The sequence below is a fragment of the Orycteropus afer genome, unplaced genomic scaffold (assembly GCF_000298275.1).
Source record: "Orycteropus afer afer isolate SDZICR_OR568_19922 unplaced genomic scaffold, OryAfe1.0 scaffold00114, whole genome shotgun sequence".
Taxonomy (NCBI): Eukaryota; Metazoa; Chordata; class Mammalia; order Tubulidentata; family Orycteropodidae; genus Orycteropus; species Orycteropus afer.
In genome coordinates, this window is record NW_006921701.1 from 4,909,984 (window position 1) to 4,920,750 (window position 10,767).

General features: G+C 40.8%; 1 protein-coding gene across 1 annotated transcript in view; it reads right to left on the bottom strand.

The window, feature by feature from the left end:
* The window catches only part of HGD (homogentisate 1,2-dioxygenase), a 68,245-nt gene that overhangs the window by 32,255 nt on the left and 25,223 nt on the right, over positions 1–10,767 (bottom strand). Inside the window, exons 7-10 of the mRNA XM_007943880.2 lie at positions 9,326–9,360; positions 8,230–8,309; positions 7,560–7,659; positions 4,919–5,043 (exon numbers count right to left, since the gene is read on the bottom strand). Coding sequence (XP_007942071.2) covers positions 4,919–5,043; positions 7,560–7,659; positions 8,230–8,309; positions 9,326–9,360 — 340 coding nt within the window. The remainder of the gene's footprint in view (positions 1–4,918; positions 5,044–7,559; positions 7,660–8,229; positions 8,310–9,325; positions 9,361–10,767) is intronic.

Here is a 10,767-nt window from a genome sequence, read left to right on the forward strand (position 1 = left end):
TAATTGGTTTCCCTTTTCTTTGTTGAAGAGGGTCTGTGCAATCCTTCTGCCTAGTCCGCCATCTTGCCCCGCCTCCTCATTGAACTTCTTGAATGGATATATTCTTGTCTTTCATCATATCAGTGAAATTATCTTCCAACAAATCTTCAAACATTTTCTCTGTGGTTTTATTTGTCTCTTCTCATTATTGAATTCCAGTTACACTTAAGTTATTCCTCTTGATGGTATCCCACATGAATCTCAGGCTTTCTTCATTTTGTTTTGATTTTTTTCTGATTCCCTTACCAAAGTAGTATTGAGATATTTGTTTACAATCTCATTAATTCTGTCTTCCATTGAGTCAATTCTGCCCCTTTGCCAGTTCAATGTTCTATCTATTTCTGAAATTTTAGTATTAATTTTCTGGATTTCTATCTATAGATTTTGTATCATTTCTAATTTTTCATTTATTTTGTCATTTTGTTCTTGTATTGTCTTCCCAAATTGTTCTAGGATTTAGTCTGTGTTTTCCTTAATTTTGATAGTGTTTTCCTTGATCTGTCTCTCAATCCATTATTGTTGTTTTTGTTGTTGTTGTTAGGTGCTGGCTAGTTGGCTCTGACTCATAGCCACCCTATGTACATCAGAACAAAACACTGCCTGGTCCTGTGCCAGCCTTACAATTCTTGTTATACCTTGGCCCATCATTGCAGTCACAGTGTCAATCCATCTCATTGAGGGCCTTCCCCTCTTTTGTTGACCCTCCACTTTATCAACCATGAAATCCTACTCCAGGAAATGGTTCCTCTGACAACATGACTAAAGTAGGTGAGATGAAGTGTGGCCATTCTCGCTTCCAAGGAGCATTCTAGCTGCACTTCCTCCAGGACAGATTTGTTAGTTCTTCTGGCAGGCCATGGTACTTTCAGTATTCTTCACCAACACCATAACTCAAAAGCATCAACTCTTCTTCGGTCTTCCTTATTTATTGTCCACTCAATCCATTAAATATAATTCTTTTGAATTACTTATCAGGGAGGCCCAATGCTACTTCTTCCTCAGGAATGTTTTCTGGGTCTGTATCCTGGTCCCTTGTTTCTACTACTTTATCTTGCTTCTTTGTGTGGACTGTGGTGGTCTGTTGTTTGCAAGACATTATGATATCATTGTATTTATATTTAATTTGTGATTGTATGTTGGTGTCATTCACCTATGTTTTTTTTTTTTTTTTCTTTGTTTTGTTTTGATATATCTGAGTAGACAGGGTACTATGCTCCTATAGTTGCTAGTTGGCAGCACTTATGCACTCACCACCTGTCTCCTGGTAGTGTGATAGAGAATGAGAGGGTGTGCACAGATCTCTGTTAGCTGTTTGTGAAGAGCACTTAAGGGTCAATCAGGCTGTTATTGGCTATTGCCTATCATTGGCCAGTTTGTGTAGACACAAGTGGTGGCCCTCACTCAGTAGGTGGGACTGCAGGAGGTGCAGGTGTAGTTGGATTATATGGTCATGGTTGCTGTTTACTACTCAGTTAGACAAAAAAAAAAAAAAAAATCAAGAAAACCACCACAAAAGTGAAAACAAGAGGACAAATAATACACACTGAATAAACACACAGGAACAATTGCTAAAAAGGGGAGGGAAAGGAAAGGCAATAAAGAACTACACTAAAAAGACAAAAGAAATATAAGTAGAAAACTCACCATATCTTGGAAGGGAGGAATATGAGAAAAGAGCTAGAGTAAAAGAATAATAAGGAAAAAATGAGAAAAAGGAAAATAAGGAATGAAAAGAACCAAAAGAAAGAAAAAAGATGGGAACCAGGAAAAGTTAAAAGATAAAACACACACACACACACACCCCAAAAGCTAAAACCCAGAAAGGAAAAAGAAAGAACAAAAAGAAAAAAGAGAACAAGAAAAAGAATAATTTTAAAACAAACAACAAAAACAAATATGGGGCAGGGGTAGGGCAGGGCACCTAAGTTCGGTCAGATCACACAGACTGGGATGGAATTCATGCCAGTCCAGATGGTGGGTGGAGGTGGGGGGCTGTCCACATCTCCATTTACCAAATGGGTGTGGGGTATCAGAGTAAGAATGGGAATATCGCACCTTTACAATCGTCAGCGTCCAGTGTAGTGGCCTGTGCTGTCCTCTGCAAGTGGAGCCTATTCTTAGGTCACTGGGATCTGAATGCTGCCACCTTAAATATCCAAAATGTCTGCACCACTTATAAATATTTAAAATGGCTGCACCCTCCAGACAGCCAAAACACCATAGCTCAGTTTGTTGAGCTATGACCGTAGTCTCCTTCTTTGTTGTTTCCCTTTTTAGTTGACAGCCACCAGTATAGTTGTCCATGCATTCCCTGGTGAGCAGGACTGATTTTTGTTACTTTCCATGTCTTAACACTGCTTGAAATTTCAAACTGGCTGCACCATCAGGGTAGCTAATTGTCTGTAGCTCTGTTTGTCTCCATATTCACTGTTTTCATTCAGGTTCTTCTACTAGTTGGTGTTTACTCCACTTCTGTGTTCTTCTTTTTAAAGCTCAGGCCTCCATGATTATCTTCTGCATCTGTGTCAATTGGTTTCTCTTTTCTTTGCTGTAGAGGGTCTGTGTAGCTTGTCTGTCTATTCCACCATCTTACTGGAAGTCCTTTTTTCAACAAAAATGTGAGAATCTGTGTGCATGCCAGTAGTTCTCAAACAACCTGGGCCACCTTTTGACATTCCTGATGCAGAGGACTTTGGCTCTTATTCAGGTAACTGCAGCCCAGAGGAACTTCCAATAGACATAGTGTCTGGGTTAATGAGTACCAACGAGGAGAGAAAGTCTCTAAGAGTTCTAGTGTCAATGACTTAAGATTTCAGAATAATCCTAAGGTGTAGCTTCTTGGGCCTGCTCTAGGGTAGGAGAGGATTGTGTGCTGCTATAGGAAGGCAGTCTCCAGTGCAGCTATGTGTCTTTTCTGGAAACAGAATCCAACTCAGAAAGTTCTAAAGACTTTAATAAAGGAACTATTAACAGAGGGTTGGTTTTTTTTTTTTTTTTGACTCACAGAGGTATAGTTAAAGTTAAGTAAATTGACTGGAGATGTTGAGGTATCTGAGCTTAGCAATACTGGGGAGACATTACCATTCCTAGGCCTGAGGGATAAGGGAAGGAAATATTGTTATAGGACTCTAGTGAGAGTTAGAAACATGGAGAAAGAGGCTGCCCCACAGTGCATTGGTAAATATTTAATAACTAGCTCTCAGGGGAAACAAATTAAAAGCCCCTGATGTGTAGTATTTGCTCATTTCTCACCATGTAAACACTCTCACCATGATTGATTTCAAGTTACCAATAGGCCATCACTGAATACACAGTTAGGAAGAGATGTGCATATGAGCTCTTGCAAGCTCCAGTACAGCACAGGGGCTACCTAACAGGACCTGAGGTCATGCAGCCACTTCCAGAAGTATAATCCCACAGAGGGAGGAAGCAAGGGAAGAAATGCTCCATCTTGTCTTTCCTCTCACCCTCCAATTTCCTGTAGGTAACTCACATTGGTTGGACTCAATCAGAAGCCAATTGGCAAGGGAGCCTGGTGATATAGTCCATATAGGTCAACTTCCCAGGGCACAGAGCAGGGAAGAGAAGGGAGAATAGAACAGTAGGGAATCACATAGATAATATGCAACACAGGGTCTGCTTGGAAAGTGGAAACCCATGGAGCTGCTGGCTGCCTCTAGGATGGTTGTTGCTGTTGTTGTGTGCCCTCAAGTTAATTCTGACTCATATGACCCAAAATAGCTACCCCATTGGGTTTCCTAAGCAAAAATCTTTACAGGAGCAGGACACTAGGTTTTTTCTCCAGCAGAACTGCCAACCTTCTGGTTAGCAGCCAAACGCTTAACCATTGTGCCAGCAAGTCTCCTTTCTAGAGTGGTGGTTCTTTGTTAAATTTGTGTACTACATAATTTGGAGAAGCATGCTTAAAGTGAATGTAGATTTCCATACATCATCCCCCAGAGATTATCATTGTTGTGAAGCTGGAGTGATAGCTAGGGATCTGCATTTTAAACAAGACTTTCTGAGGATTTCTGATCCAAGTGGTCTACATTCTGAGAAATCCTAACACAGAGAATATGAGGGTGACAATTTAAGTGTGTGTACTTCAAGGGTTAATTTTAAGTGCCAACCTAGTTGAACTCTGCTGGTCGGCATCCCCTATTGATGCTGCCCAAGGAAGATAACACGCCTTGGAAAAATATAAGCAATAAGTCAAACAGACAAAACTAGAAGAAACAAATAATGGTAAAGTTTTACGGAAGATATTTTGTTGATATTATTTCTCATAATATTATTATTTTATTCTAGTAAACTTTATATCAAGGTGTTATATATTAATTTATATACAATATAGAAAACAGACAGTATATTAAGTAATACCATGGTATAAATGCTATACTTGATGGCATAAGTCAAGAAAGGCTAATTAACTGAGTTCCACTTGTTTTGTATCAACCATTGCTTATATTTGAAGTGTGGTGGTTGGTCATTGGAAAATATAAATCTTGGCTGATCTGTTTGTTGTTTCTCTTTTTAGAACATTATAGGATAGGATGTTTTTCACACCATTAAAGAGAATTACATTTGCCAGGATTTTCATGGCTTGGTGAGTGGAAATACCAGGAGCATTGACGTTAGACAGATATGGGGTTAAGACCTGGCTCTGCCACTTATAGTGACATTGGACAAATTATTTATCACCACCTGGTATGTTTTTATGCCTAAAAATAAGGCAAAGAGTACCTTATTTGTAGTACATAGTGGTGTGGTAAAGGTGAAAGGACAGAATATACGTAAAGTACCAAACACTGTCCTTGGCAAACAGTAGGTTCTCAATAACTATTCCTTCCCCCCTCTGCCCCTGACCCTCTTACTTTACCTGTTTGGCAGCAAACAGCTTGCCCTGGTATTTATTAATGACAATGTAACCACCTGGCACCTGGCGATCTTCAAACCATGCAACGGGTATCAAGAAATCACGAGGATTTGCCAAGCCATTAGCTCCTAGAACAGAAGGATCCAAAAGTCTTACAGATGCTTTGAATTCACATAGAAAGATACCCGCAGTCATACAGAGAGAAAGAGAATTTTTCATATCAAGAGCCACTCCACCAATTGCTTTCATTGCTTAAAGACCTATTGGATTCCCAGATTTAGGGAGGCAAGGAATTTAATGAGGATGGAGAACTCAGGAAAAAAGTCACAATTATCATCATCATCACCAGCATCACCTTCAACAGTTGCAGAGTGACTACGATTTACAAAGCCATTTTACATGCATTATCTCATCACTACAGGTGAGGAGAGGGGAAGAGAGGAAGAGAGTAGGAAAAAGGAAAAACGAAGAGCTGATAGAATACTAGACATATTTTTCTTTCCAAAGAAACTCTAATGACTTTAGAAATCATTTCCAGTCTTTGATCTTAGGAAAGGAGGGTTACATATTGCTGCCTCAGGCATGCCTCAGCTCCTTGGATGGAACTTGGAAACCAAGTCTGTAAAGCTGCTCCCTAGCCTGACAAATCTGTCTGCTGCTCAGGGAGAAAGGATGCAGGACTTGCCTGCTTACCTTTGCTTAGGAGCAAGTGTTCCCTCCAGAGAAAGAAAATAAATCAAAAGACCAAAAATGAAAAGCATAAGTGCAAAAACATAATTTAACTCTGAGAGGAGAGACCTGGGGAGTGTTTTATCATTTCTAACTCCTGGGGTTAAAAAAAAAAAAAAGCACCCAGCTGGTTAGTAAATTATATATATTTTCCAGAGGGTACATGTGCCATGGAACCTGGAGGCTATGCTGACTGTAAAGCAGCAGGAAGCCAGACCAAAGCGGGAAGAGTGGGTGGTGAGCAGGATGACAGACGGCCCACCATGGCTCCAGCTGCCTCTCTCCTGCCTCCCACCTTCCTCTAACTATTTGGATACCCCCAGGGGAGTGACCAGAAGGCATGTCCTGGCCTGTCCCTGTTTTGCTCTAAAAATGCTGTTGATAAGCAAGGGAAGAACTGAGAGGTGTGGCCACCACCTTCAGCAAATATATCAAAGATGAAACTAAGGGACAAGTTTTCCAGCTACTCCTTTCGTTCCAAGAAACATTTTGGGAGCAACTTCTCCTACCCCCTTTCACTTCACTCCTACATCTCTTGCCTCCAGCTTGTCAGAAGAATAGAGAGGGACTTTAGTTCACTTTTGAAAGCTCTAATCTGCCTCAAGGAGCTCTGGTGGTGTAGTCCCTAAGGCATTTGACTGCTAACCAGAAGGCTGGTGGTTCAAACCCACCAGCCACTCCTCAGAAGGAAGGTTGGGCGATCTACTTCAATAGTGATACCACCTTGGAAACCCAAGAAGGGGTTGCTATGAGTTGGATCCGACTTGATGGCAGTGAGGTTTGTTTTTGTTTTTGTTTTTGTTTCATCTGCCTCATGGGGGCTATGGTTTCTACTCCTTCATCACACTGAGCGATCCATTGTTTTGATTGTTGAGTATGCAGATTTTGTGGAGTGTGCTCAGTAGGAATATGATGTTTATAGACTATGTACCACTCAGTTTGGCCACCACCCTCCATAAGACTATACCTGAAAAAACCCACTGCCACCAAATTGATTCCAACTCATAGTCAGTGACCCCACTGGGTTTCCAAGGCAGTAAATCTTTACGGAAGTAGATTGCCCAATCTTGCTTCCACAGAGTGGCTGGTGGGTTTGAACTGCCAACCTTCTGCTTAGCAGTCAAATGCCTTAGGCACTGCGCCACCAGAGCTCCTTTCATAGAACTATAGCCCCTGACATCTTTCTAGCTTTCTCCATTTTATTGTCTACACATAACCCATTAGCTTAGGAAAATGATTTCCTTCCTGTTCACGAAGTTCATCCCCACTAACATGCTTTTGCTTAAGCTGTTCTCTTTCTTTTCTACTTCTTCTCAACTTTTCATCAAGCTTTAGACAAATGCTATTTTATCTATTTTATTTTATTTGTGCTGTTCCTAGTGATTCTGGCCCACAATAATCCAAAGTCCTATATCCCTTGCAGTACATACACTGTACAACCAGAAATCCACTACATACTGTCTTGCTCCCCTATGGTCTATATACTATTCTCGACAGGAATTTATAATAAGTTGGCATGGGTTGTTTTATGTCATGCACGTATTTTATGAGAAGAGGCTTATGTTACTCTTGATGAGGTGTCCATCATTACCCTCAGCACAACATGGAGGCCAAGACTAGCTGATGGATTAATACACAGATGGGTTAATTAATGAAGGTCTTATTTCATCGTTGAATCAGCTATATGGCACAGACTGCCTAAAATTAGAAGTCTAAAAGGAAAGCCTGAGATTGTTCAGGCAATTCCAGAAGGTGTCTGAAATTCTAAACTACATTTGGTCTAGAGAAGAAGTTGCCCAGAGAAGAAAGTAGAAATTTGAGTTAGACAGTGAAGGGAGAAGGATATTGAACTTTCATGCAATTATCTGTGTCCTGTATCTCAAGCAAGGCTTAGAGGCTTATAGTTAGGATTTACCAATGGGGCCTAAGTCAGGTAACTCAAAGTGGATGCCGTAGACCTCCAGGATGTAACCCCTCGTCTCTTCAAAGACATCTATGCTGAACCGCATTCCTCTCTGGAAAGGGAAGCAAAAGTTGGTATGCCCTCCCAAAATCATACCTGTAGTTATAAAGAAGTTGCCCTATAGCCACATTCAGCCCCAGATGCAAAAGTAAAGCTATACTTTCTTCCACAGGTGACCAGCTCAAAGGTAAGTTAGAGAGAAAAACTCAACTCCTAATTACGTCTGTGATCCTAGCCAATTCTAGTCTAATCTCTTATTCAGTCCAGGGATAATAGTAAATCCTGATTTGGCCACATTATTAAGAAATTTACCTTCTCTGCCTCCCCCTTCCCCTCTATGGAAACAGAGCCTAATCAGAGAGTGTATAAATATTTGAGAAAGTGAATTGACAATGCTCTGTGATTTGTGAGTGTTTGCTATCTTAAAACAAAGCTAGCACCCAAGCCTGCTTACCCTTTTCCACATAGAGCCTTCTGCATAACGCAAACTCCCTCCCATTGCCCAGGCGTGACAGAGAAATTTTAGAGTTGGAAATAGCAGCAGTTGTGACATCTGATTGCTTCAGCTTCACTTAACCCAAATTAGGGAGAGGCAGGGAGGAAAAGGGGACACATCACCAACCTGAATGACGCAGATTTCATTGGGCTGCACGAGCATCTTGCCAAACTCGGTGTAAATGAGAAGCTTCCCTTTCTGTGGAACTGACACAAAAGACGGGGCAGGGTGAGCAACTCTTTTTGTGTGAGGACCATTTTATGAAGAGTAGGTTTAAGGGCTGTATTTGCTTTTTTTAAAATCTCAAATGAAAAAGCTTTATTGAGTTTCATGAGGAAATTTATATTGTATATTGTGACAATTTAGGTTAACTGTCTAGAATAATATGAACGAAAAACCTGGCTCCACTCTTTTGGTTGCCAGGTAAGGAGCTTGTATAGCCACAATTCTGTGGATTAACCAAACAGGGAAGCAGAAATAGGGTGGAAAATTATCCATTTCTGATGGTTCCGGTAGAAAGTTGCCATTCACAAGTCTAAAGTCTACATCAAAATATTGACTACAAAATATCAATACTAAAACTATCCAGTGGAATGAGCAGAGCAGAATAATCTCTAACAGATATTGTACTTTAGATGGTCTTATAATATTTTGAGGGAGCTCTGGTAGCATAGTGGCTACGGCACTTGACTGCTAACCAGAAGGCTGGCGGTTCAAACCCACCGGCCACTCCTCAGAAGGAAGATGGGGCAATCTACTTCCGTAGTGATACTGCCTCGGAAACCCAAGGAGGGGTCGCTATGAGTCGGGTCCGACTTGACGGCACATAACAATAACAACGTAATATTTTGAATTTAAATTGCAGATATCAATGACAGAATGGTCTTTACTTGGGTGATTTTGAAGGAAAAATGGAATTATCTTAGTAAATTAATAACACTTTAGTATTACTCTTCATTTCTTTTCAGCTGCCCCTATCTCCCACATCAGAAAGTACTAGCAGAGATGGGCAAAGACTGAGGGACCAGCAAATAGAGTTGGGGCTTGGAGGTACACTAGGAGTTTTTCTGGACTCCAAAGATGTATAGACCTCAGTGTATTGATTACACTAAATGAAATAAGACAGTTTGGAGGATGAAGGAAAAGAATTTATATGCAATCAAAAAGCAGACTGTGACTAGGGATCAGTTAACCTGAAGGGTCTGAAATCCTCAGAACTCACCAATTAAGAAGTCCCCATCTGAGTTGTAAAAGCATCTGAAAGATAAAAGTAAAGAGTAATTCCTGAGATTTTCAGTTTTAACATTATCTAAATAAATTAATTCCACAAATTATAGTTTAGTGCTTACAGTGCTGGGTATAAAATGGAGAGCAAAACAGACTCTGCCCTCATAGAGCTTAGAGTAAGTGGGGAGTCGACAGCAATCAAATAATTACAGAACTATATTATCACAAACCATTATGGCACTATGAAAGGCAAGTTCAGAGGACTGAAAGAACAGGAGACCTGATGTAATCCAGGAAGTCAGCAAAGGCTTCCCTCAAGTAGTGACATATGACGTGGGACATGAAGGTATTAACTATGGTTGGAGGAGGGATTACATTCCAAGAGAACAGCATGTACAAACTCTATGAGGCTGGAGGCCACACGGCAGATTGAAAAAGCTGATGAAGTCCAGTGTAGCTCAAGTGGAGAGGGGGATCTGTGGTTGAGGCAGCTCAAAGAAGTTAAACAACTCCCCAAGATCTCTCACTCAGAAAGAATAGAGTTGGGCTTTGCATATGAACAGTCTGTTTCTAGAGGTAGTATGCAAAGCCATTATGATGTTTTACTTTCCAAAGAAAAGACAGCAATGCCATTTATATATATATTTAATACATTAAAATAAATAAAAGTCAATATACAGCTCTTATACATAGGAATTTTAAGCTTATATGAAGCTGTTAGCTGAAACCAATCTGTCAGCTTGACCTACCACCAATAGGTAGTTCTAATGGCTGCTCATGCAGTATGACTTTGGACTCAAGAACAGGTCTAGAGAACCTTGTTGTTGTTTTTAGGTGCTATTGAGTTGGCTTTAACTCATAGTGACCCTGTGTACAACATGAAACACTGCCTGGTCATGGGCCATCCTCACAACCCCTTCTATACCTGAGCCCATCCTTGCAGCCACTGTGTCAATCTATCTCATTCAGGGTCTTCCCACCCACCTCCTTTTTTTTAGAATTAAGAATATTCTGATTCAAAGCTTTTTAATGTCAAAATGCTTCTTAGACTAACCCCACATTCCAGTTATTGTTTGCATTGGTATACGACATCTTTGTTTATGTCACAAGAGTTGATTGTTGTTGTTAAGTGCCGTCGAGTCATTTCCGACTCATAGCAACCCCATGCACAGCAGAATGAAACACTGCCTGATCCCGCGCCAGCCCACAATCCCTGCTATACTTGAGCCCATCATCGCAGCCACCGTGTCAATCCATCTCGGTGAAGGCCTGCCCCTCTTTCGTCGACCCTCCACTCTACCAAGCATAACATCCTTCTCCAGGGAGTGGTCCCTTCTTACAACATGACCAAAATAGGTGAGACAAAGTCTGGCCATTCTTGCTTCCAAGGAGCATTCTGGCTGCACTTCCTCCGGGACAGATCTGTTAGTTCTTTTA